We start from the raw sequence: 27,363 nt of genomic DNA on the forward strand, positions 1-27,363 counted from the left end.
GTCTATATCTAACGTATCAATTCAACGAAATATGAACATTTGACAAGGTTTAGGCATCATATATCATCCAATGAGTAAATTTAAGACATCAAAGGTTCACACACAAGATCTCAATTTCCAAAAGATAGAAAAGGAACTATCAAATCACTTTTGCTAATACATCAAGCCATATAATATTTTAGAACAACAGCAGATATAAGTTCAATGAGAATTAAGAAAGAAGGACAAAAACTAACTTTTTTTTATTATTTTTTATAATAAAGAGAAGTTGGATGCAATTAAGAAAGCTCCTGATTCCATTAACTATAATAGAGTATTATTGAACAGAATATGTTATTAACACTCAAAATCATGAAATAAAATTCTATTGCTAAAATATATCTAAGTAACAATTTGAATACCATTGTTGTTTATTGCTGAAATGTATGATAAACGTACAAAATTTTATAAGAGGTCAGACACCTAAAAATAAAAAGGCAAAAAAGAAACAAGATCCCACAACATAAAAATATTTGAAAATCTAGAATAATAACTTCATTTATGAAGAACAATGGAATTTGAGCAAAAAAATCATTGACAACCAACCAACTATTTTCCAAACATTATAGCACTAAGTCATTCTGAGATATACAAAAACATAACAAATGACAAGGTGGGAGATTTTTCTCTCCCACCCTTCCTTTCCTTCTTGAATGTCATAGCTCAGTATGAAGTTTCCTAGCTCTCAGCCAGCTAGAATGCAATTGATGGCACACTCAAGCAAAAAAAAAAAAAAAAAAATGAAAAAAAATTAAGAGAATAAAATAGGTCAACCTTATACCATCTGTATAAAATGATATTCTTACCTTCTACCCTTAAATCAAGAACTCATCGTTTCAAAAAAGCAAACAGTATCAACACTCAAAATCATGAAATAAAATTCATACCAGTTTTCTTCCAATGATTTCTTCCCGAGTGTACTTTGAACTATCAGCTGCAAATAACGAAAAAAAAAAAAAAAACTGAGGAAAAGAACATTTGCTTACAGAAACAGAGTGTTTAACGTTCGGATATCCAAAAAGACTTCCAAGAATGAAGGAGCACTGTTGAGAAACGAAGCGAGAGTTAGAGATTTTTTAGGTTAGCTCGGCCACGAAAAAAAAACCAGAAAGATTAAATAAAAATCTTACCTCCTTCCGTCGGACCGTCGATTTCGTCTCGTTGGCGAGGAAAAACTTTGGATGAAAAAATCGAAGAAGAAGAAGATAAAGAAATCGTAGAGGAAGAAGAGACAGAAATCGCTGAGGAAAAAATCGAGGAATCGAAAAGGGAGAGGGAGAACGAGGGATTTGAAGACCAAATCCCCCATTTCCCCTAAATACCTGTCGACGGACAGTGATTTCCGCAAGAAATCATGCTGAAACGGCATGAAAATGGCAGAGTGAGGTATGGGTTTTGCAGGCGAAACGAAGAGAGGTTTCCCGAATCGAAGGAGGTCTCCCGAATCGCTCGTTATATTAACGAGTCGGCTCGCGAGCCAACAAGCCGAATCGGGCTCTACTCGAGCTCAACTCGTTAATATAAACAAGCTCGAAATATAACGCTTCAAACCAAACCGAAACCGAGCTGAATTCGATTGAGCAGCTCACGAGCCGGCTCAGTTCGAAGCCACCCTAAGCTCCAATGAGCCCCGGTTCTCTCAGCACATGCCACTCTTCAGTATTTACTACCAGGTAAAGAAAGGTATTGTACATCGTTTTCGATTTCCTATTATAGTGTAACATGCTCATTCTAATTTCTTGCACAAGGAATTTTACATTGAACATCAAAGCATTTCCCAGAAATTTTCAGCGTTAAATAAAGATATCCGTAATCTGCTGATACACATTTCATTCGAGAACCAAGCATACACAAATCAAATGAAGATTTCCGGCGGGATGTATCATTTGTGAAAAGAGAACTTCGGCTGCAACGACCAAACCATTCCCTGATTGACGAGTCTTTTCTGAGCTTGGTTCAGAAAGAAAAAAAAACGAGAGAAAACAACAATGTTTTAAATAAAAGCTGTACGGCCTCCCCTCCTAGTATGCTTGTCGTACGTGGTATTAAACTTATCAACCAACTCGTTCATTGTACTGCAAAGATAGTAAAGATTGTTAGAATATCTCTATACCAAAGAATAACTAGACTCCCAGTAACATTTTGGTTTAGAGCAGTTGTATGACTAGGATAAAGGAGTTCTTCCAATTAAGATGAACCTTAAATTATTACGTGTAATCTCTAAATATTGTCCCATTAGATACTAAAATACCAAACACAGCCATAGTACTTCCAAATAGCGGCCTCATGATTAAGATTTAATGGAGAAAAGTGTAGTCTCGCTGCTACTTATGGCTAAAGAACAGTTAAATATTAGGTCAATAACCATATTGCCCTTGAATCGATTTCTAAAATAACTGACAATCTTCAAAATAATAATAATAATAATTAAATGACATTTTATTAAAATTTCTTATTATAAAAAAATAAATTGTATTGGATAGAGGGAGAGGCCCTTCCTACCAATTCCTGTCAAACAAACATCTGGAGGTTAGGGGAGGCTCTCTGCTGCAAAGAACCTCCCCTGATCTCCTTTCCACTCATCACATAGTTCTCTTATGCCAGGAACTTCGAGGCATGGGGCAGAGCCCTTCCTGCACCATCCCAACAGTTCTCTTCGGATAAGATAAGGCCACTCCAAAAAACACTCGTCCAGAGGAAACAGAAACGATAGGGGAAGGCAGGCTACCCTATGTAAACACTAGAGAGAGAGTGCCGGTCTTCCTCACCCCTCTTTTCAAGCCTACCTGCCTTCATATCTCGCAGCAGGTGAGACAAGGGAAGGTGGGCAAAGTTTTTATTTAAAATAATAATTAATATTTTTTAAAATAAATAGTTTTAAACAGTTTCAGTTAAAAAACATTATGGGCGCCATTTGGAAATAGGCCTTACGTGAAATAAAACATCCAAGAGGTATTTTAGAAAGACAGCATCCAAGAGGGCCATATTTGAAAACTATCAAATTATTCATCTCCATCGAGGGTGTGTTGATGTGTCAGTGAGTCAGTGTGTGTTTTGCCCACAAGAATATCAAAGTGAGAAGGATGAATGGACTTACCTTGAGCAGTTGGTGAACATGGCAAGGTAAGTTATCAAGACTGTATCATTGTACTCCTACAAGGCAAAAATGACACATACTACAGTCAGCGGATTGCACAAACGAAAATTTAGAACAACAGATGCATAAATCATATTTATCAAAACAGAGCACTTTAAGATATGGCTCTTTTGTGATTGTGAATGCAGCATACATAATATGATTGTCAAACTGTTCACAAAATGAAAAAGAAACTAGGTTCAATCTAATACGAAATATTAAAGAATCACCTCAAGGTGACCTATTTCCTCTTCCACAGAGGCATGAAGTAGAATTTCAGTATTTTTCCTTCTGTAGCCATTTCACACATGGAGAAAAACGATGAACCACCAAAATAAGAGATAATTGATTTCTTGAGATAAAGACCACCTCTAAGTCAAATATCTTACTTGACCACAAAAAAGCTTCAAATGAGGTCTACTTTTGCCTTTAAAAATCAAGTTAATTTTTTTTTAAAGGCGACGATAAATAGTGATCCAATAAGAAAGCTCCCAAAGGAAAAGAGTACAATGGGAAGAAAAACGATATGAGAAATAAACTCAGCTCAAGAGACAAAAGAGAAAAAAAAAAAAACTCATGGGAGATAGTGAAGCACTAGCAAACTGTTGCTGGATGGCTTGCTCCCTAGCCCATGCATCAGCCAAGCTAAGCTATTGGCACTCCTAAGAGTGTGCATAACTATGTCACATTTGAATTTTTACAGATATCTTCAATCTTGTCAAAGTACAACAACAAGCAGTCCAACAGGCTTCCTTTAAAAAAAAAATAAAAAAATTTCAGTTTGGCTTTTGTTACTCTAAAGAAACATTACATGAAGGGGATGTATCAGTCCACCTATTACTACAGATGAGCTGGAAACACCCTCCTTAACCAAAATAGCTGCCTCTTTATTGGCAGCCCTTAACTTGAACTGACAAGATACGTCAAACCAGTAAGCATTTTTTCCACAGGGCCAAGAAATGACAACAGCCAAGTCTCCTTCCATAATAATGGGGCAAAAGTTAAATATAACATGACCATGATGTGCACAAGTAGCTGATACTAGTAAAAGAACAGTATTTAAAAATGACCATGACTAAAGATTTTGATTCATCCTGCCAATGGCTAAAACAATTGAAAGCATTTACTTAATCCTTGGCCACAGACTTCTGCTTATTAAGTTTTGTTTTTTAACCCCCTCTCTCTCTCTCTCTCTCTCTCTCTCTCTAAGGATACAAAATCAGAGAATGATTAAAGTAAATACGGTTTAAGATGGATATATCAATTATAAAGGAGTTCTGCAAAAACTAATGCCATTTCATTCTCTGAACCCATGATTGTTTTAGGTATATTAAATATTAAGGTAGCTGGAAGACAGATAAATGGAGAAAAAGAGCCAGGCAATGGACAATAGACAATAGTGTTGTCAAACGCATCATTCATGGTGGCCAAATGCTTTAAACAGGATTATGAAAGATAAATTTCAGTAGGAGTTTTGCAAGAACTAATGCTATTTCATGCTCAGAACCCATGATTGATTTAGTTATATTAAATATTAAGCTAGTTGGAAGACAGAATAAATGGAGAAATAGAACCGGACAATGGACAACAGACATTAGTGTTGTCAAAAGCATCATGGTGGTCACATGCTTTAAACAGGTTAATGAAAGATAAACTGCAGTAGTTAGACTCTATGTTCGTGGGACTGTCCTTGTACAACCAGTTTCAGCCAATGCTTCATTTGATGGTAAACAAAAAATGCAGTTCAAGTGTACTATGGTATACATGGCCCATGTACATGCTACCTCGCTTCCGGTGCCATATCTAAACCACATCATTGTGTTTCTGTAACTATGAAAGAACAGAACTCACCATCAAGAAATCATCTTGGAATTTTACTGATTCGATAGCTGGCAATCTTCTTAAAAGACTTGAGACCTGCCTCAGCAATGAGTTGTCACAGGGGATATCACCTGAATTTTGAACAGAAGTAATCTTGTCAGGATTAATCAAGTAACTTATAAGAGCATGCTTTTATTATGCAAAGTAAACATTGACAAGGTTAACACTAAAGAGCAAGTTGACATATGAAATAGATTCCAAATTTCATTGCACATAGCACTATCATAACTACTGGATTCATAACACAATTGGGATAGGACGAGTAAAAAATACCAAAATGTGGATGCACAATCTAGAGTGATCGCTTTCATCATGTAGACCATTTGAGAACAAAAAAGATACCTCTTTGCATTGAGAGAAGGTATTGGTGAAGTACTCTGATCCTGCTGTTCAACATTTTGATGGGACTGTATGTACCAGTAAGATGCGCAGCCACTGTAGTCAGAAGCATGTTTCCTTTAGTTTTACTTCTTCTCAGTATTTATTATTACTAATCAAGAATTCAATATAGAGAAGCCAACTGTCAATGGTAACATAACAAAAAGGAGTATAATGAAACAGATAAAGAAAAAAAAAACCCACATTGAGTAGCAGCAGAACCTCCATCAGATGGCTTTAGATGAGCAACATGGTCGACTGAGATTCTTTCAGCCTCCACTGTCTTCACAGAAAGAAATGAGTATTTTAGAGTATTTCGCCTTCCTTGAAAGGTTGAAGTGGGTAAAGAAAAGAAAGAAAAAGGACAAACCTCAATAGTGTAGTTTGATCTAACAAAAATTAGTTGAGGAATCCCATCTATGACATGCAACTCTGGAGTCGAAATGTTACACACCAATATGACAATTAAAACCATGGTTAGTCAAAATAATAGAGGAAACCCACAAAATGATCAATCAAGGAGAATCAAAACATTGCATGGATACAGGAAGATCTCCAGTAGATCCTAGTCTTTCAAAAGTATATAATTTTCTGGCTAGTGCCATAAAAAGGAAAAACCAATCATAAACAAATTTTCAAAGAAACCCACAAAATGATAAACCAAAGAATGTGAATATTTGCATTGAGACAGGAAGGTCTCCAGTGGATCCTAGTCTTTGAAAGTGAAAATTTTTCTAGCTAGTGCCATCGAAAATCCTCTGTAAGCCACAAAACTGCAAAGGTTTTACTTTATTGAAGCCACATACATATAGTTGAGTATTATTGACATTACTCTAATGATAAATAGGCCAAATCAAAAATTTGAAAGTACAGTTGTCATCACATGAAAATTTGAGCAAGTTAAGCTTTTTTTCCTTTCTGTTGTAATGATGGTTAGAATACCCCAAGACCTCCCATTACAAGACAACCCAATTTAAAAATTAAGCCAAAAGTTCAATCCATGTATTTAGGCTCTTTTGCAAGGGTGGAAACAAGTCTAGCCCAAGTAAAAGCTTTTGTGCAAGCTCAACTCGAGCCCAAATAACCAGCCTCATACTTGAGTTGGAGCTCAATCGCATGATACATTAGGGGGGGTTAGTGCACATGACTCAGGACATGATCTTCATGCGCATTACGCAGTTCATGTCTTGGTGTCGTTAGGGAGCGCCGAAATTCATGTCATGTACATGAACATACATGACTCAGGAGTTCATGTCCCAAGAGTAAACGGCGGAAAGTGCTTTCCGCCCGATTTTGAGAATCATCTACATGACTCTCGGGCTGTCTCTCGGGGCTCTCTCTGCCGCACACCCTCTCTGCCATTTCATTCCCGCAGCCCTCTCTCGTTCTCTGCTCCCTCTCTCGTTCTCTGCTCTCTCTCTCGTCTCCATCGTCCCTCTCCAGTCTCCCTCCGTTGCTATCTCGGACTCGCTCTCCCTCTGAACCTCCTGCTTGATATTGACATTTGGGCTTCGATTTTTTTAATTTCTACTTCGATTCATCATCAATTTCCCCATTCGGCTTTGATTTCAGCTATCAGCTTCGGTTTAACAACCATCCTCCCTCTCCTCTCCCTCTTGACCTCCGTCGCAGAGCACGGGAGGTCGAGCATCTGTTGCAGAGCTTCTCGGCCTCCCTCTCTTCTCCCTCTCGGCGTACCGTCGGAGCGCCGCCTCTATCGGCATTGCCCGCCGCCGTCGCCGGTCGTCGCCTTTGCCTACTAGCCCGTCCCCGTCGCCATCGCCATCGCCGTTGCCCGCTGGCTCGCCGCTGAGGAAGACGAAGATGTTTAATTTTTCCTAAGTTAGGAAAAATTAAACTATTTTCATAAAAATCATTAATTTATAATTTTTATTTATAAAATAATTATTTTTATTTTAAAATTACTAAATTAAAATAGTGATTTAATAGTCATAATTAAAATATTGTTAAAATAAATATTTGATAAATTATTTTGGCATAATTATCCGATTGCTATAGTTAATTAAACCAATGGTTTTAAATTTTGTGATAATATATTATTAATTAATAATACATAAAATATATTATGTACAAATATATAGTGTGTTAAAGTTATGATTCGATCAATTTTTTCTCTTAAATTATTCATTTTTAGGTTAAAGTATATCATATGTTATTAATAAATTAATAACTCAACGTATTACTTTCGTTTTTTTTATTTATAACGTTATTTATTTATTATTTGTAATTAATCATATACGTATTTCATTGGCTCATGTAATTACCATATTAATGCACAAAAAAATATCTAATTCAATTAATAAATATATTAATATATTTAATTATACATTAAATAACTTATTCGTGTAGTAACAATGGTTGTTTTACCTAATTTGGGGTTTAAGGATTATGTTGTAATTAAGTGCACTGTAAAGGTTTAGAGATTCTCTTATTTTTTATGTTTTTCTCATGTTGGGGCACTAACACTGGAAACTATTTTCCAGTGCACATGAAGTCGTCAACACTAACACCAAGTGCGAAGATGATCTTCATGTACATGACTGACATGATCTTCATGTTGGACATGAACTTGAACTTGAAAAATCTATTTGGGGGACTAACCCCCCCTTAGGCTCAAGCTTGGATCAACTATAAAAATCATGACTCAGCTTGACCTCTTAGTTTAGCCTTTTATACATGTTAAGAATAGTCCCACATGGATTAGAGAGAACAAATATGTTGAGTTCATTAATTGGGAAAGAGGTTTCTTAAGATGGCTAGTCATTTTGGGATAGGCCTTGGACCCAACTTTACATGATACCAGAGCAGGTACTCATATGTGGGCCTCTACCCAAATTATCCACATGTAAGAGCCCAGAGGGCCTACACGTGAGGGGGAGTGTTAAGAATAGTCCCACATGGATTAGTGAGAACAAATATGTTGGGTTTATTGGTTGGAAAAGAGGTTTCTTAAGATGGCTAGTCATTTTGGGATAGGCCTTGGACCCAACTTCACATGGTATCAGAGCCAGATTCTTGTATGTGGGCCTCCACCTAAATTATCCACATGTAAGAGCTCAGAGGGCCTACACATGCGGGGGAGTATTAAGGAATAATCCCACATGGATTAGTGAAAACAAATATGTTGAGTTTATTAGTTGAAAAAGAGGTTTCCTAAGATGACTAGTCATTTTGGGATGGGCCTTGGACCCAACTTCACAATACAAAAAGGCATTTTTGTTAAAAAGCCATCTAGCCGAGCAAGGCAACGTTCAGGCTCAGCTCTTGCTCCAGTGAGAACTGAGCTAAGCCGGCTCTTGCGTGGATGACAACTAAGCTGAGTTGACTCTAACCACCCCCACTCTTTTGCCACTTGAGCCTGCAAAAGGTCTTTGTACACCATGTTTGCATTTGCAACACGTATTACACCTGTCTATGCATCCCAATATCCGAGGAACCTTGACTTTACAAAGGCTTTGACGTGAATCACTTAATTATGAAAACCAAATTACAAAACCTGGTGCCTACAACAAATTTGTCATTCTATCCCTTTTGCCAGCATCAATAGTATTCACTTATTCAAATTTTAAGCAATGACAATTGAAAAGAGGGGTATGATGCACATGAGTGATGTTCTAAACCACACGAAAAATCACAATTAGGGGATGTTTACATTACATATTATGTGAGGAGTACGTACCACTTTCATAGATGGTAACTGGAAGATCCTTTTGAGCATGGTTAATTGAAGGATTTAATAGAACATAAACTGGGCTTTCATTTATATCCATCAACTGTTCACGAAACAACAACAGAGGATATTTTATAATCAGCAGATGTTCATCAGACTAAAAGATACCTTTGTTATTTTCCCTTTATGCTAAGACAACAAAGCAAATACTATCACACAGACAACAAAAATCAGTCAGCTGAAAAGGAATATTTAAAGTCATTTGATAGATAATAGTCATCAAGCTGTGTGAACTTGTATTGAAGAACTTGAGGGAGCGTCTCTGTCCCTTAAACAAGAAAAACAAAGACATTCCAGCAGGAACACTTAAAATGTGTTGTAATAAAGCCACAACTTAGGAGTTGGTGTGGACACAGTACTCTAAATAGAAAGTGTTTCTGCAAGATAAATGTGAAGAGCTAGATAAAAAATTGAGAAGACTTTAACTCCCAAAAAAAGCAGCCTGAAGATCAATAGCATTGCTGAGAAAGTAGCTTCCACTTCAAATGGGGTTTAAGTACTTTTTCTTTCATATTAATCCGACAAATGCAAGTTTAATTCTTACATGGAAAGTGACATGTTAGTGATTAGACTTCTGCCAACAGCCAACAGGATTATTGAGTTATCTTGTTCTTGCCCAATAAGCCTATTAGTGTCAAGTAGAAAGGGCATCCGAGAGGATCAATAAGTGAAGGACAAAACAGTCAACTTGGACAGGAAAAAGACTGCAGGATTAATTGCCATAAATTTCGACCTCTCTTTCATTTTAATTACAAATTTTGACCTTAATTTCCTATACCTAATTCCTTCCAATTTAGGTTCTAAACCCTAAGATAATACCATAACAATTGTTTATAGGTTCCTGCCCAACTGAACCACAACTTCTTTTTTAAGTCCAAATTTGAAGGATACTTAGTAATCTTCATAACGGAGTATAAATTTAGTCTTAGGGAAGCTTTTTGCTCTATACTGCATCTGTCTCCCGGGTCAAATCAAGAAAACCAATTTTTTTTCAATAAACAAGAAATCTGATTCTTACTCGGCTCATTTTGTTAATCAAACCAAATGGTTCAGTTTCTCATGCATCAAGGGAGAATAATGAGTTCATGAATTCCCCACCTAATATGGTCCCTTTTGAGCAATCCTTGCTTCTATCTAACTTATTTACATCCTTATTCAGCAAAAGTACCTCACTTAGAAATGAGAGTTGAACTGCCAATCAAGGAATACCCCCACCACAACAAAGAACCATTATGTACAACCACTTAGGATAAGGAAAGCAACTAGCAGTAACAAGCTCTCTGGCATTGAATTACTAAATAGTCGATCATCCCCCTATAGTACACATTAAATCACATACATATCATTTTTGCAACCACCGTTCTCATAACCCCATAACAACATGCTAAATACCACTACCAAAAAAGTGTTTCTTTATTATATACTTAAACAATGCAGTCACAAAAAGTAAAAAATTTGCATTCCTCAAGATGAATGGAAAACTCTGTCACATTTAAGATTCTAAAATTTCTCCTTCCCACTGAAGAGCTAAAAATATTGAAGCCTTTTGAAGGGAATCAGCATACACTCTAAATCAAGGAATTATTTGAGAATTCAAGTCAACCTTAACAGCTAATTTATTCCTCTTCAACATGTTACAAAGATGTCTTACTGTGGAACTAAGGCTTAAGAGGTAAAGGGTTTGGGGAGTTGTAGAGGGGTGGAAATCTGCAAAGATTCAAGGTTCCTACAATTCTATGCTCAAAAGTATCAACTTGACTAGACTAAAGGCAACAAACATAACTTTTCTTTTCTTTTTTTGAAAAAGAAAAAGAACATAACTGTGCGTCCATATTATAACTATATTTGAACTTACAGCTTTATGAATCTGCATATCTGATTCCTGAGCATCGCTTCCAGTTGAATACCAGCCAAGTATATAAAAATTTGGAAAAACCTTCTTATCTGGTTCATGTGACAGAAAATTAGAAAAATTACACATAAAAAACCAGATTTTCCCTAAAACTACGAATTGATGAGGCAGCAAAACAAAGGAAATTACAAGGCAGTAGCAAGGGTGTTCCAGCCACCGAGTAGGCAGTCACCAGTCTACATAAAAGAAGATATTGCATGTAGAAGCGGCAACGGATTTAAGGCCAACCAAAAGACAAATCCAACTGGAGTTAATGATGATTCGGGAAAAAGTCGAGAAAGCAACAAATATCTGGAAAAGCACATAGATTCCAAATATAATTTTCACCAAAACATCCATCGGTTAATAACTCAATAATTTAAATCTCACGATGTACAGGTCTCAACGAAAATGCCGGCCATCGGTGGGCTGGACAATGAGGACCTTTATACGAAGCAATTTGATGTCATAGCCCACAATTTAGACTGCACCTAATACTTCCTTTACGTGAAACCAGCGTTCCAATAAAAAAACTAGGAGGAGGCCAGTTAAAAAAAAAAGAAAGGAAAAGACATATGAGGAGAAGCGAAAGAAATTGTATATGTCTTAACTAGGGCATGATATGACTCCAAAGACACATGCAACATTCATAGAAGTCACAAGAACAGGGACACAACAAAGGTTTGTCAGGATGGAGGTGAAGTGGGAATCCTTACAGAGCTCCTGCTTTTTCAAGATATAGGATCGATCAAGAGAGTCGGTAACAGGGTCATAGAGGAGCTCGAAGCTGTTAAATATTTCAACTGTCCGCCCTCTTTGGACACCGATCACGCACCCAAAAACCCTAGGTGGAGGCGATGCCGATGGCGAGGCAACCCCATTGTTAAGGTGCGCCTGCTGCGATTTCACGCGTGTATAGTGGTCGGAGATGTTAACGATCACCAGCGGGTGGAGCTTGAATGTCAGTCCACTGCTCGAAGACGAAGACATGCCTGCTTCTCTCTACAAGGAGAAGCAATGGGGAAGTGCAGAGAAATAATATAAACAAACGAAGAGAGAGGGAGGAAGAGAGAAAGTGAATTCTCCGCTCCTAGGCAACAAAAAAATTGTTGCTTCCTCCACTCTTTCCGTTGATCTCCAGGGTGCCAAATGCTGATCAATAGCTTCAGAGAAAGGTCGGGTTCCTCGAGCCTTTTCTTTCAGACTCTCGAACGAGGCACGTGGATCTCGCCGGCCTGGGAACATAATCCGAAAATGGGTTTACCTGCATACCCCAAAACATATGCCAAAATTACCTTTAATTAATGTCACAGCTTTAACAGGGTAGACACGGGTTAGGGTAAAGAGGAAATCCACCCGAATCCACCTTATTTTAGCCCAACTGTGCTTCACCTTAAGGTCCTGTTAGTGCACGTATTAGAGGAAAAAGAGCCAGTGCATCCCCATCTCGAACCCACCTTATAAAATTTAAAGTTCTCTACACTCCTGCCTGGCTGCCCCATGCTATTTATGGTAATCTCTCCAATTAGTTTTGACTTTTGATCGGATATACTACCCTAACCCGGAAGCGTCCTCCGGGTTGAGTACCGGTTCGATGCACGAGTGTTGTCAATAGCGTCGTCTCCTGCACAACAGGACAGACTCAGAGATCGACTCTGCAGTAGAATTACTAATCGAACGCTATGAAATTCTAGCGTCGTCTCCTGAACGGCAGGACACAATGAGAAGAGATCGTATCTGTAGTTGATTAGAAATCGAACGCTGGCAAATTCTGGCGTTGGACTTTCAGGACGCGAGAACAGATAAAAGGCGCGAGTTGGCTCGAAGCCCAACAAGGCGGCAGCTGCTCTGCTTGTCGTCACCATTTACCTCTGAATAACTGAAAATTCAAAACGGAAGAGAATTTATTTTTCCTTGGCACAGAGGTTTCCTTGTTTTGATCAAATCAATCAGTGGGAGAGGAAGCAGGAGAAGACATGGCCATGAGAGACCTCGTAACAGGTGGAGCCGCCTGTTCGGTTCCGGGTGCTTCATCTTCTTCTAATCCCCTCGGAACCTTCGCAAACTCCGTCTTGGGATCCGCATCAAAAACCCAGGTGTGTCTCTTGTTCACTTGTTCCTTGTTATTTTTTTCATGTGCAAATTTACTTGAACCGAGAAACATGATGCTTCGGTACTATGAGTTTCTGAGTTCTGTACTATTATGTGATGGTCTGAGGAGTTTCTGATGCTAAATTTAGACTTGTTGGTTCCTTGTGTGGCTCTGGTTCGGGACTCAAACTGCGGTTTTCGTGATCATGTGATAAAAGAAATCATCTCATTGAGTGTTTTCATGAGGACTGCAAAGGATGGAATAGGTTAAACTTAAAAATACCTTTGACAAATTTCTTCTCTCTATCGAAATCACGTCTCAACTCTAACTCTGAACCCTAAGAAATTTAAGTTCGTGGGATTGAATTGAGGGAATTATACCGTGTCTTGCCGTAGTTCTGATCGCCAATCGCATATGGGACCTTTCTTCGGTTAATTACATATTATTCGTACGTCTTTTTTCAGTCTTTCTAATTTAACCTTTTTTTCCTCTCTCTACCTCTCGCTGTGTTTCATGTTGCTTAAGTGCAGTGGAAGTTCACTGGTGGTTATTGCTCATGCTGTGTCGAGACTTTCAATTATTGAGTAATTTAATTTGATTCTGCACTCGCTACTATCCTGTTTTTCTTACTTTATTCCTTTATTCCAGTTCTGTTAATATGGATTTGATTTACTGGAAGCCTCAATTCTGTTTGTTAATGCTTGTGGCAGCACTTATGATTTATACTGGAAATTACTCTTCTTATTTTGTTGATTTCAGTTAGATTAGTGTTTGTTTGCTCTAGAACCCATTGTGTGGAGATAATTTATCTACTCAATCAGCTTTACCATTTTAAGCAGGGAGTTTTCCGGGAGCTACCTGTGGTGGGACCTTCACTGCATGATAGTACTTCAGATTTCAGGCCCATAGATCCCTTGACGAACATTCCAGGTTCTGAGGCAGAGCAGCAGACACATGCCCAAAGCTCTGAATTTTTACAAAGAGTCCGTGCTCCCAACTATGGAGATTTCGAGAGTGTCTGGGATGACTTTCATCAGCCACCATCCATTCATCCTTCTCTCACTCAAGGAATACAAAGTCAACCATCGTTTGATGAGTTTGATCAAATTTTTAGTCAGGGTGTCGGTTTCCCCAGCCTACCTACTTTGGATGGTATTTTTAATCGCTTGCCATGTTTTGTAAAACCTCATTTCAAAAGTTTTAGATTTAACCTCTCCAATTTTTTTTTTCTTGCAGGGCCACCTCAGAGAGTGCTATCTAGTTTCTTACACTCCTTTGTAAACAGTGATCGTAGCAGTGTTCCATTTCAACCTGCATCACTTCCAGTTTTGGGATTGTCAGAAGATGATAAACAACGAATAGTTAACCGTAGCACCATTTTGTCGCGCCAAATTTTTGCACATAGAAGTCAAGATTTTATTGATGCTCAGGTATTTCATATTTCATTAACAACTTCTCTGTAGGTAATGGACGCTTGTAAGTTTCAAAATCCTATGTGTGAAAAGAATTCTGAAATTAGTTGTTTTCCTTGCAATAACTGTTGATTATTCCTTTTTCTTTCTGCTCCTTGTTTTCCAAATTCAGTTGCAATATGGTGCCTGTTATATATTTTTTGTTTTGATTTGTATCTCTCAGGTAAAAGCCTTGCTGCATTCCTTGGATATTGATAGTAATTTTCAAATGAAAGGACATTTACGTGGGAAATCCCCAGAGAATGAAGAGTACTGGAATGAGACCCAAGGTGCTGTGCAACCTGCTGCTCCTCATGCTGTAGATCACTGGATTACTGAATATAATCAGCATGGACCACATGAGAATGCTGACTCTTGGGCTGAAGCATTCCAACAGCAACATGGTGCTAATGGATGGGCATCTGAATTTGAGCAGGTTCAATTTGTTCCCTGATGGATAAGTTTTACATGTGATATATCCTGTGTCATTGCCATGTTTTAAATAGTTATATATTTTGTGCATGGATATGTCAGAATAGTCAAACCTGCAGCACCTTCAAATGCTGACAATGTACTAAAAAAAAGCTCTTACATGAAATTTTGCAGATAGGATTCATTGTACTTTTGTTTTCTTTTTATTTTTTTCTTTGACAGTTGGGTTTCAATGTATTGGCCAAACTACATCAGGTTTTGAAGTATCCTTGTGTCACAAAGTTGGAGGATTACCAACAGATGTGATGCAGGCGTTTTAAAATCCAGTTTCTTTTCCAAACTGAAGTATGGGCAATATAATTGATGTTACCACAATTGTGGAATTAAGGGATCCTTATAAAACGGTTCTGATTTCATTAACATTGTCTGAAGAGCAAATAGTAGACTGAATTGAGTTGCCATAATATTTATTAAATGATGCTTTACCCTCAATTCATGTTATTGAGGGGTATTCTGTAACTTTGAAAGTTAAACTATTACCTAAAGTAGATGACAGTGATCTAGAGAAGCTATACTTAAGAGCCCGTTTCTGACAAAACTTTCTCTCTTTTCTCTCTTTTCCACATCTGGCATCTCTTTCTTCCAAACTCTAGTCTCTTGACTCACAGGTTGACATAACTCTCTATTTTCTCTCTCTTTGCTCTAACAACAGTTATGGGACCCTAAGAGAATTTCTATCATTTAAGTTGTCAAAACCAGATTGTAATCTGTCCATTAGCCGGTCTTGGAAGCTCAGGAGAAGTAGATATAATATTTTAGAAGTCCAGGCTATCAAAGAAACTGTACTTTGCATGTCGCTAATTTTGAGATGGAACCATACAGCGTCCTTTTTCCAAAGTGATTATGGGATAAGTCAGACTGAATCACCTTCTCTCACGTGGTTTGGCTTGAAGCAACCAATTGAGAAAAGGAAATTAAAAATTGCAGTTTGTGGATGTGCCTTTTAATCTGCAAACATTACAACACATCCTAACTTGCATATCAATCAATTATGATTCGACCTGCTGTCAGCTTGTTTAAATGAAAAGCCTATGGCTAAATTATTTCTCATACTTTAAGCATTTGGTATTTAGGTGTCGGAGCTACTCCTTTTTATGCACTATATCCATTTGCTTGTGTGCTATGTACTATGTATATATGGTCAAGTAGGTGTTTTAGATATAGTAAGTGACATTCTTTTGTTGGTCCATCTACAGGAACAATCTCAAATTGCATCAATGGGTCAGCTGAGGGGTGTGAACATGTCAAACTTAGTGATGGAACAGAGTCATATGCTTGCTGAGTCATTATCTAAAAATAATGACCCAAAATTTAAGGTTTGAATTGACTAGTTAAGTTTTTTGTGGGCTTCCAAACTGTACTTGCTATTGCCATGGAATGACTGGTTGAATCATTATGTCTATACCATGGGCAATAGAGTTTTGATGAAAGACTGATTGCATTAGCTCATTCCTCAAAGATATGGAGTCCAGTTGGAAACAATCTCTTAACCTTACAATCTTACTGGTGTTAAAAGTAACAGGCTTTGTCCATGGTCATCATACATTTTTAAAAAAAATTGCTGTGCTGTCATAATTTGGGGCCTGATGTGTCAATCTTAATGTGTTTCTGAAAATGGAATTTCAGACTCATGTTGAAATATTGGACCAGTATGTTTCTAACTGGTAAAACATTTCTGGTCCTCAATCACACCTATTCCAGAACATGATTTTATACCTGATTTTAGCCCACATCATTTGCATGCCTTGGTATCCGAAATTTGAACTTAATTAAGCTAATGAAATTGTATACTCAATTAGTGGAGAAGGGTTTCTTTATTTTAAACAATCTCATAAGGAGGTACAGTTTTAAAGTACTATCTGACTTCCTTAACGATCATTTGTGCAATAATTCAAAAAGTGTGACATTAATCTTCATTCTTTGATACAGAACTCAAAGTTTCTTCAATTTGTCTCAAAGATGAGTCGGGGTGAACTTATTGTTGACGATAATCAAATCAAGCCAGCAGGGGTAGAAAATGATTGGGTTGATCAGTATTCACGTGAGAATGTATGTTTAAACTTGGTTCTTGTAACCCAATAAAGAAGTCGGTTTTGCTTATGATATCTAACTATTTTGGTTGCTTTTTAGTCCGCTTTTGGAGGAAGTGCTTGGGCAGATGAGTTCACTAATGAGCAGCTACATCATGGGCCTGCTGATGAGCCATGGGTTGATGAGTTCTCTAAGTTGCACCTTCAAGACTGGGGAGAAGAATTTGTACAGCAGGGCAATGAGGGAACTCTGGGGCGTGGTGAAGTGGACAAGTGGGTGGACAAGTAAGTTATGCAAAATTTGAGTAAATTAATGTGGGATATTTATCTCAATAAAAGGAGAAGTGTTTGATCAACCACAAAAAGCATAAGAAAAGTAATAGCATTGGCAGCATCTTCTTGGTGCATGTATTACACTACATTTAAGTGTTGATATTTTAGTCATAAATTTGTAATGCTTATGACCCTCTATGACAGTTTTCTTGATGAAGTGTGGTCTGCGAACCGAGGATCAGATTCTTCGAAGACACTGTATATTTTCTCTGATATGAACCCTTACGTGGGCCATCCTGATCCATTAAAAGAAGGGCAAGAACTCTTCCGTGAGGGGCTTTTAAGTGAAGCAGTACTTGCTTTAGAGGCTGAAGTCTTGAAGAATCCTGAGAATGCTGAAGGTTGGAGGCTGCTTGGTATTACACATGCTGAAAATGATGATGATCAACAGGTAATTCTCCATTGTTGTCTGAAGTATTGTGCTGTTAAAAATTCAGATACTTTTTATCCCTTTGCTTGTTTGTAATATGTCAAACAATTCTGGTAGTTTTTGTAACAAATGATTGCAATTTTGCTGTAGGCTATTGCTTCGATGAAGCGAGCACATGAAGTAGATCCCACAAACCTGGAAGTGCTTCTTGCTCTTGGAGTCAGTCATACTAATGGTTGGTTCCTGCATTTGCTTGCAAGTTCGGGTTCTTGTTTCAGGATAGTTTGCTTAGGCAACTCCAGTTCTCCTAAACTCTTGTATTCACAACATTTAGCTAGCCACCTTCTAAACCTCAGCAATTTTTAAGTTTTCTAGAGTGTGTGTTTGCGAGTGATTTGTCTTACTATGCTCTTAAGAATGTAGGAATTAGTTTTTGCTTCAGTCCTTGTTTATAGTTTTAAGATTGGCATCAAATTGACCTTCTTTGAGGACTCACAGAATTGGAGCAAGCAGCAGCATTGAAGTATCTATATGGATGGCTTCAGCATCACCCTAAATATGGGACAATTGTGCCACCCGAGCAACCTGAGAATCCTCTGTATTATCCAGATGTAAGAGAAAATCCCATTTTCTTTTTGTTGTCCAAACTTCTTTTTGCAGGATTTGATCAAAATTGAACTCAAACAATCTTATTTAGAATAGAGCAGCCTCTAAGAACAAATATAAGTTTCATAATGTTTGGTCAATATGTTGTCTTTGTCAGATGAAAATGGTCATGTCTGATCCATGTTGTCAAGAGGAAGGCAAAGAAAATGCCTATGTTAGCCTTCAACATTGAAGAGTCCGCTTTAGGACATTCAATTATAAGGGAAAAAATATGCTTTGAACTTCCACAATTCGAAACAGAATTTCCAATGTCCTTTTGATTCATAAAAATATGTTAAACTTGCCAAACTCATATCTTTCATAGGAGAAATATCTGTGTCTAGAACTGGAGAGACCCAAGATCGTCTCTATAGCTGCATCCATCTGTGCAGTCCCTAACTCCATGCCTATCACACACATACACATTTTTCAAATTACCAAATTAGTTACCTCCATATCCTGTCAGTCTGTTCTTTTCAATTTGCTGCCCACACATTAGCAGCCTTCTGATCAGCCTTTGGAGATATATAAATGCCAGTAGTTCTTGATTGTGCCACTAACGTGCGTGCACACACACACACACACACACACAAAATGTATTAAATGCTTGAAGTTCTGATTTGCAGGTTGTTAGACTGTTTAACGAAGCTGCACAGATGTCACCTGAGGATGCAGATGTCCATATTGTACTTGGGGTATTATTCAACTTGTCAAGAGAATATGACAAAGCTATTTCATCCTTCAAGACTGCATTACAGCTCAGATCACACGATTATTCTCTATGGAACAAGCTTGGTGCAACACAAGCAAACAGTGTTCAAAGTGCTGATGCCATACTGGCTTATCAACGGGTATTCATTCTCTTTCCATGTATATGAAACATCTGGCTTAGTCAGTGTCACCTGTGATTATTTGATTGGTGCATTGTAGACAAGTCTTCTCTATGGTATTTTAGCTTTTATTTTTTCTTTCACTTGACGATTTAGCCTTATTTTCTTTCTTTCATATTTCTTGATCCTCTGTTCTAAACACAAAATCTTAATCCCCAAATATCTATAATCTGTGCTTTGAATGAGCAGCAGATTCTTTTCCAGTGTTTTATGTTATTGTTTATGGTGTTGTAGGCATTAGATTTGAAACCAAACTACGTACGAGCATGGGCAAATATGGGTATCAGTTATGCAAACCAGGTTTGTTGTACTGATTTTTTTCAGTTCATGTTTTTAACATAGCATCTCATGAGTAACACTGATGCATCCGTTGTATGGTTTTGCATGGTATAGCTTTTGTCTCTACTTGCCAAGACTTAATTTGTCTATAAAAAATTGACATGCTTCCTTATTTTACATTTAATTTATTCAGGAAGGGTCAGGTCTCCACCTAGTCATATTTAAAAGAGGCATTTTCCCATTATGATAAGATATATTGATTCCTTACATATATGTTAATTTCAGGGCATGCATGAAGAATCGATTCGGTACTATGTGAGAGCACTTGCAATGAATCCCAAAGCAGATAATGCCTGGCATTATTTAAAAATTTCTCTTAGGTACGTGCCCTGAATTTTGAGGATCTCTTCTGTACTCTTAGAATGTTAATATATCAACAAAAAGTACCAGACAATGCCTCCCCTCTTACCCTCCATACCTTCTCTGCAGGCATGCTTCTCGAAATGACATGTTTGAAGCCTGTGACTCTCGGAATCTTGATCTTCTTCAGAAAGAATTTTCACTTTGATGTGATCATCTGTATATATTTATTTCTACACATCGATAAAGGGCGAGGGGGTCCCTTCTTTCATTTGTTCTTTCCTCGCGTATTACGGATTCCTTACCATTTTTTGATTCCCTTCAGGACTGAAACCCTATGCCTCTAACCCTCTCTCCTAGGGTTTCAGTTTTTTTTTTTTTTTCAAATGGAATGTTGCTTTCAGAACTGTGAAGTGACCGAGGTGACGAACAGTTCTCGTCTATGCTTGAGTTGGATTGCATTGTTTTCTACTTCCGTTTTCTTCTTCTTGGGTAGCGCTTATACTAAACAAAAGGAATAATAACAAAGACTAGCTCACTCTTTCTTTTGTCAAAATTCTGAGAAGAAAGAAAAGTTTGAATGCTTTTACAATGTAGGTATTCTGAGGAGAGATTCTTTTGTTTTTCTGAGGAATCATCATCCATCACTGCCCATGCAGCCATCGGAAATGTAATTAATGTTTTTACAGTAACTTTCACCCGAACGTTAGTCGTTTCTGGTTGAGAGAGGAGAATTAAAGGTCTATTTTATCTCCCACTGATCTCCTCTTTCCGTCGTGTAATCGAAACCCAAAAAACGATTCAAGAATCTGGATTTTTTTCCCTGTTATCTTTCTCTTTCTTTCTCCTTCTCTTTTGAGAGAGTAACTGAGGAAGAGGAAACCTCTGACCATGACAAGGTTTCTCCACTCTCTCTCTTTCTGTCTCTAAATCATTTTGTCTGGATTGTATATTGATGGATGCTGTACGAGAGAGAAGGAGAGATTGCACAAAAATAAATACAAAATGGTCTCTGATTTCCTTCTCTCGCACGGCCCTGCCCTATCACTCCAGTTGTGATCATCCCTGCAGCCCTATACCGTACTCCCTTTTATTATATCCTCATAAAATCCCCCTCCACACAACTATCCTCTTTCTCACTTTCAAGTTTCACTACTCTGCAATCTGCAACCCTTCTTTCTTCCATACAACCCCTACTATCCCCTTTAGTCAGTCTATGATAGTCTAGTGTTGGGTACCTACTTGCACCCTCTCCACACAAACCTTTCATCTCTCCGAGGAAAAGAAATCCCTTCTATTCCATTCTTTTAGATAATGTGTATTTGATGGAATATGTACCAAAAAAAATGTCTTTTTTGACAAGATCTATCACAAATGATAACTTTTTGATTTTATACATTTCTAGGGTCCATTGTTACCATGTAAGCTTTTTGTTACAGTGACCTAGCCAACTGCCAACATCCACAGCTGTGAACTAGGACCTTGTCGCCAGTGGTACATCACCTCTACCTAGCCCTATTATCAAGTTTTAAATGCAAGTCAAGGATTGAGGAACTGTGAGGCTTCTACTATTTCCCTTCTCAATCCCTTTCTGCCTTACATCTTGGACACTTCCCATCAACCCCTTTTGGTACTGTTGGACTTGTGGGAACAAAACATATGGAAGGATGATAGGGTACCAAGAGATGGGGTTTAGGGTTTAAAGGCTTCCCATGTTGTTTCAATAGGCAAGAACAAGATGCCCTTCTCCTCCAGTTGCAAGTTAGATGCTCCTCATCGTCGGCCAGCAACTACTAAACATTGAATGAACAAGACATGCATCAGAAATGGAGATGGAGGGGCACTCTTTTTATGCTCTTTCAGAAGTCATTCTTGTTTCTCGTTTCCTTTAGATGCCTCCATCAGCTGCAGAAAGCCAGAAACTGTTCCAATAGTTGTGGTACTTTGCCCACATGTCGTTCAACTTTTGGATGGGACCAAAGAAAGAAACATGAGTGAACAGGGTTTTATAGCCTTAGATCCTGAGGAAATGAAGAATGAGAAGATATATTTCTGGACCTTTTAAGGAAAAGTGAGAACAAACATGGGAATGATTCCTTAAACCAATGAGAATTATTATCATGACAGCCTTTTTGTTGACCTAATACTGAGGATAACGTTAGTTAAGTAATTGTCCCAGTGCTTGTTTTCTGAAGGAACTGACTGAGCTGAGGTATCTTTTTTTTTCTCTTTATTCATTAACATAATATATAGCTCCAACAGATGAAGAAAGAGCAATTCATAAATTAGCTACTGTTTAAGCTTTAAGTTTTTCCTCGTTTTAGTTTCTTTCTTTATATGATCTTTATAGCATCGAGTAAGGGTCTTTTCCAAATCAATTTTATACTTTTTCAAGTAGAAGATTAAATAAAGAGAACAATTCTGAGGAATACTGTTGTCACTAGTGATTCAAAAGAGGGGAAATCACCATTTCTGCAATGGTAGTTTTAACTTATGAGACTAACCAACCAGTGATCAAGGCCTTATAATGCCAAAATTCCATTTGTTATATTGTAAGTACCCTCAGAACTTTCTTCTTCTTTCCGCCATTGATGTCACAAATGCAAGTATATGTTCTTTAGTCACTAAGTATCGAGGGAACTGCAAAGAGAACGAAGAACGATCGAAGATTATTTCACACCAAAGCTAAACGTTTGATTCCTTTTATTGGAACTGAAGCCACAAGAAAAGAAAACATTTTTCTTTGGTTTCTCCTAGGAACAAGCCTTTGAGAGGATCGCACATGAGTTTCTCTCTCTCCCGTAAAAGCTTTTCTGGAGCGAACTGGAAACGTGAAATCGAGACAACCAGTTCACTGAATCATCTCAGCCAAAGGTCTGTTTTCAATGATTATGGAAATAAACCCAGACATAAATAGAGAATCTCAATATCCAGATCCGGACTTATTACAGACCCAGCCCATCATTGTAATAATTGCCTGAGGGATCAGAAGTTGTGTTTAGGCCAATCAAACTGGAAGAGAGAAGGTAAGATACCCTCAATAAAAGCAAAACCAAACTACAAGTCATCTCTCTCTCAATAAATGCACCCCTCCGTCCTTCTTTCTCGCCTTCCCTCTCAGCAGATTTGCAGACCTCAGTTCAGTTCACCCACCGTAGCTCGTTAGCTTTTACTTGCTGTGGGCGTTAGGTTTCGTGTGTCATGTTAGAGCCATTCTCTCTTGTCTCTTGTCGATGTCAGTCAATAGATGCAAATTGCAAAACTGCAATAAGAAAGAAAGGAGATGGGGAGAGACAGATCCTCCCTTCGGCACATCACCGCTGTAAAAAAAAAAAAAAAAATTCTGTCCCCGCGGCATCTTCTTATGTTTCCACACTTTTTTCTTTTTATCCCACTTCATTTAGCGGAGAACATTGCCGATCTGGATCTGCCGTGTACTAATGTTTTGAACTTAAAACACCCGATCAGCCTCCTATATGAGGACTAATATTACGATACTGGCAAAGGAATTTACAGACAATTAATACGAAGCTTGTTAAAACAAAGTCCGAGTATCGTTCTTCTTTAATGGAGGAAAAAAACAAAATGGTGATCGTTCGGTTTCCGTTTGATTGCACAAGGAAGCGTCTAACTGCTCTCACCAGCAAAAAGTAGTTCCTGAACGGAGCTAACATATGGAGTAGTTTTTTATTCAGTACACCGAAATGCTTTTACGAAGAGTGAGTTCAGGAAGACAGGAGCAAGGAATCATGCAGACATGAGAGATCCCAAGCAGAGTGGATTCCGAAAGGGATGATTTGCAGGAGCAGGCAAGGTGGGCAAGAAGAACCCTAATCGAGAGTTTTGATGGTTTTGCCGAGGGGACAAAGGGCAGAAATTAATGTGATAGATAGGGCAGTGTCAAAGACAGCAGCAGGCATATACGGGCATATGGTGCAGAAAACAAGAAGGCTCCTGCTACGAGTATAGAAGCAAAGAGACAAAGGAATATTTACAAATAAGGTGGCTTTTTTTAGCATACCAGAAGAGAAACCGATCTCTGATATTGAAATTTATTATATCCAGTCCCTTTTTTGCTTCCAGTCGTAGTGGTGAACAAAGGTGATTATTTAAAGCTATCCTCAAAACTACTCATACGGTTACAAGGAAAAAGAAACAAATTGCCAAGCAGGAAAAGCCATGGAAACGAGAAGGGAGATGATTATATAATGTAGTGAAGCACCCATTAGCATAAATTAGAGAAAGAAAGCGAGAAAAAAGAAAGCAAAAGACAGACAAGACCATGAAAGAGATAATAGTTTTGGTCCATTCATGGAACATATGAATTAAATATTTAACAGCAGAGTCTCGCTGCCTTTAGAAAGGCAGAACAGGAAATCTTTAAGAAATTACAAGGAGTCCTATAGGAGGAGGAAAATTTAAATAAAAAAACAGTAGCGAAGAACTGGTGCAACAACCCTTACTAATAAAACATTTTAGTTTCATTTCCCATCCAACAAGAAAACTTGAAAGAAGTGAAGGTTCGCAAGAATGATGAAGGGTGGAGACAAATAGCTGTTACAACTTCCAAAAATTTGCATGCAACGTACATTTGCAGGATCCATGCATGCATACCGGGGAAGGAGGAGAGAGATGGCTGAAATTAGGGTTAGGGTTTGAGAGTGGCCAGGCAATAATATCAAGAATCTTCTCTTTTCTTTGGGGGGCTTTTGTGGCAATCTCAAATTGAACTGGCACGAGAAGAACGAATAAACGCAGGAGGGTACTAGCGATCAAGTAAATCAGAGTTAGGGCTCCGCTGATGCTTATGGGTTCTGTTGTGGGGTTTGTTTGCCAATCTCAAAAAGGGAAACCAGAAAAATGAAAATATTGGAGGGGAGATGAAGACGAAACAGGGCTTTAGTTCCATGAAGAGACCGAGAAGAGGGCTTTGTTTTGCCAACCTAGGAACAAGGAATCGCTGAGTAGCTGAAGCTGATATCCCTCCGACGGGTAGTGCAGCCTGAGCAGCAGCTTGGCTTGCGACAAGGCGAAAGGGCTTAGTGGGACGTTGGAGAAGCCGGAGCTCCGCAGAATCTCAGCCCATCTTTCAAACCTCTCATGTTTTTCCCGCCTCTCGTTTCCTTCGGCAGCAATGATATCGATAACCTCTCTTCCCAACCATATCTGCTCCACGGAGAGCCTCTCCCTGCTGGTGGGCGGCAAAGTAGCTTCAAGTGAATAAAAAATAGCTGAGTAGTGCTCTAAAGCCTCCATGAATCTCTGCAAGAAAACAGGGTGGTTGTGGTTAGCTTCCCTCTCAGCGACAGTCACAACTTTTGGATTCAAGGACTTGATTGCCCTCAGGAAGAGTAGCACATCTCTAGTGTCATCACGAAGAAGCTCATGGAGGTAAAGAACACAGTTCACGGCCAGGGCTTCCCCAGGAACGATGGTCACGGCGGAGGACAGTTGGATGTGGAGGTCCTCGGTGTGAAGATGAAGTGGGTGGAACTGGAAATTTAGGCCAAGGGATCGAGCGAATATCTGAAGGCGGTCACCGGTACGGCGAAGGGTTTCTAAATCGTGGCCTACCCCAGTGATCCGGATGGAGGGGGGCGGGTTGGACGGCTCTCCTCTCTCGGCTATGGCCTGCATTAATGGCGGCCATTGCACCCCTTGCATTGTGTCCAAGTCTAGAATATGGATGGTTTGGTGGCCATCGATCGCCTCCAGGATGGCCTGATTGGCGGTCAGGTGGCAGAATCTGATAAAAGGGGTGATCTGGTTGAGGTAGAGATAAGACGTCTGAAGGGCTTCATTGTTGGTCACGGAAAGGGACGACGATGATGTTGACGAAGAAGAAGACAGCAGATTGTGGAAAGTGACGCGGTTGAGCCTTATAGAGAGAGCTCTTGCGAATTGGTGGACTAATCGGTCCGTGGAGTCCCCACAAGGCGAGGAGCTGCTGGAGAGGAGTGAGATGACCCTAGCAGCGGCCGCGTAATCAGACTGCGATATCAGCTCGGCGCAGCTGCTGAGTAGTTGCCGCATGTGGTTGGCCGGCGGCACGAAGCTGTGGGCTCTGTGGCGGAGATGATGGTAGTAGTGATCTGGATCTTCTTCCTCTTCATGGGAATTTAAAGAACCAAGCATTTGAGTCTGGAGAGGTGGAAGATTGGAGGAGAGTCTGGATAACCCACAGCGAAAGAGGAGGATGGGATGTATGTGGAGTGAAGGCACAAAAACATGTGGAGAAATCGGGAAGTTAGCATTCCTTGGCTTTTAATAGAACATCTGAGAATGCAGCTTCTGTGACAGGACATCATCTGCCAAATACAGGGAGGGGGGACTGAGCGTGATAGTGGTTGTAGGAGTGGCAGCTCATGTATGTAAACACTATTCAGTATTCAGTGATCAGTATCCACCACCGCCTCTCTCTGTCTCTCTCTTGAATTTCTGGGCGGAGATTTTAGAGGGTTTTTAGCATTCATGTCTTCCCTTGTCTTATCTATTCTTTTTTTTTTTTTTGGACTTCGTTGCCCTCAGCCTGCCCTGCCTTGGAGTTTGGAAGAAGTGGATCTTGATATTGTATTTCTTCTTTTCTGAAAAAAAAAAATACTTGAGAAAGAAGTGAAAGGCAGAAGAATCTAAAGAGCTGAAAGGATTGGATGTGCGACCGTATTGGCTTAATCAGTGGAATGATGTGGGTAGGGGCTGTCTCAGGAGGGAGGAGGGAAGGCCAGGTTGAGTGTTTGTTTGGGATGATGAATTAAAATAAAGAGGCAAGAAAACATGAAACAGAGACAGAGGATATGAAAAGCTAAAAGAAAATAATAATAGAAGATCCTCTTCATGGACCAAAACCGGTAAGAAAAGGCTAGGAAGATCCAATTTTTGCAGCAGTTGGAGAATTTTGATAGGTGCTTCACACGCAAAGCCTTCAAATGGTTGAATAGAGACTACACAGACCCGCCACGGCCCTAACTCCGGCCATCCTTGTTTGTCTCCTTGTAGGATTTTTTCATTGATTTCTTTCAGAATTCAGGCAACTTCCTTGCAGTTGCCTCTCTCGTTGTCAGGGAAGAAAAGACTGTTAGAACAAGTAATCACGCTTCTCTTTTCTCTGTTAAAAGCTCTTCCTTCTCCTTTTCTCTCTCTCATAATACACCAGCCTACCCCTCGCACCTCCGGGCGTGGCTTCGTCTTTCTTTAAGCGACATGAGTATCAACAACACGAACAACTAGAACAGTTCCAACTCGATCGTCTCAATCCATCCTTTCTTTTTGTTCACTCACATCAATGCAAAAATGAGGTATCTGTGTACAATCCATTAGCAAACAAATGGAATATTGCAGACTTAAG

The 27,363-nt window shown here is 38.8% G+C and overlaps 3 protein-coding genes across 3 annotated transcripts; 1 reads left to right on the forward strand and 2 right to left on the reverse strand.

Annotated features, from left to right (window-relative positions):
• Positions 1–1,769: 1,769 nt before the first annotated feature.
• Positions 1,770–12,296, reverse strand: LOC137941478 (COP9 signalosome complex subunit 6-like). Its single transcript, XM_068786917.1, has 9 exons — positions 11,793–12,296; positions 11,041–11,129; positions 9,135–9,228; positions 5,805–5,866; positions 5,639–5,717; positions 5,399–5,491; positions 5,027–5,127; positions 3,137–3,192; positions 1,770–2,114 (listed from the first exon to the last, which is right to left on the reverse strand). The coding sequence occupies exons 1-9, from the start codon at positions 12,064–12,066 to the stop codon at positions 2,033–2,035; spliced, it is 930 nt and encodes a 309-aa protein (XP_068643018.1). The 5' UTR covers positions 12,067–12,296; the 3' UTR covers positions 1,770–2,032.
• Positions 12,297–12,754: 458 nt separating this feature from the next.
• LOC137941262 (peroxisome biogenesis protein 5-like) lies at positions 12,755–20,489 on the forward strand. Its single transcript, XM_068786592.1, has 14 exons — positions 12,755–13,172; positions 14,008–14,320; positions 14,405–14,598; positions 14,804–15,055; positions 16,308–16,427; positions 17,041–17,160; positions 17,242–17,426; positions 17,619–17,865; positions 17,995–18,079; positions 18,343–18,455; positions 19,116–19,340; positions 19,614–19,679; positions 19,944–20,038; positions 20,148–20,489. The coding sequence occupies exons 1-14, from the start codon at positions 13,053–13,055 to the stop codon at positions 20,224–20,226; spliced, it is 2,214 nt and encodes a 737-aa protein (XP_068642693.1). The 5' UTR covers positions 12,755–13,052; the 3' UTR covers positions 20,227–20,489.
• Positions 20,490–24,917: 4,428 nt separating this feature from the next.
• On the reverse strand, positions 24,918–26,156 carry LOC137939996 (scarecrow-like protein 18). The gene has a single exon (XM_068784888.1). It carries the CDS (start codon positions 26,151–26,153, stop codon positions 24,918–24,920), a length of 1,236 nt encoding a protein of 411 aa, XP_068640989.1. The 5' UTR covers positions 26,154–26,156.
• Positions 26,157–27,363: the final 1,207 nt, after the last annotated feature.

Source organism: Aristolochia californica, unplaced genomic scaffold, assembly GCF_029961685.1.
Source record: "Aristolochia californica isolate CCGP_79_NKW_82.1479 unplaced genomic scaffold, dmAriCali1.0.hap1 SCAF_9, whole genome shotgun sequence".
Classification (NCBI taxonomy): domain Eukaryota; kingdom Viridiplantae; phylum Streptophyta; class Magnoliopsida; order Piperales; family Aristolochiaceae; genus Aristolochia; species Aristolochia californica.

Coding starts and splice junctions, on each gene's coding strand:
- LOC137941262 (XM_068786592.1), top strand. CDS start 13,053: ATGGCCATGAGAGACCTCGTAACAGGTGGAGCCGCCTGTTCGGTTCCG. Junction 14,599..14,803: donor AAGATTTTATTGATGCTCAG/GTATTTCATATT, acceptor TGTATCTCTCAG/GTAAAAGCCTTGCTGCATTC. Junction 20,039..20,147: donor TATTTAAAAATTTCTCTTAG/GTACGTGCCCTG, acceptor CCTTCTCTGCAG/GCATGCTTCTCGAAATGACA.
- LOC137939996 (XM_068784888.1), bottom strand. CDS start 26,153: ATGCTTGGTTCTTTAAATTCCCATGAAGAGGAAGAAGATCCAGATCAC.
- LOC137941478 (XM_068786917.1), bottom strand. CDS start 12,066: ATGTCTTCGTCTTCGAGCAGTGGACTGACATTCAAGCTCCACCCGCTG. Junction 11,130..11,792: donor CTTGAAAAAGCAGGAGCTCT/GTAAGGATTCCC, acceptor CACATGAACCAG/ATAAGAAGGTTTTTCCAAAT. Junction 5,718..5,804: donor GATCAAACTACACTATTGAG/GTTTGTCCTTTT, acceptor CTTTCTGTGAAG/ACAGTGGAGGCTGAAAGAAT.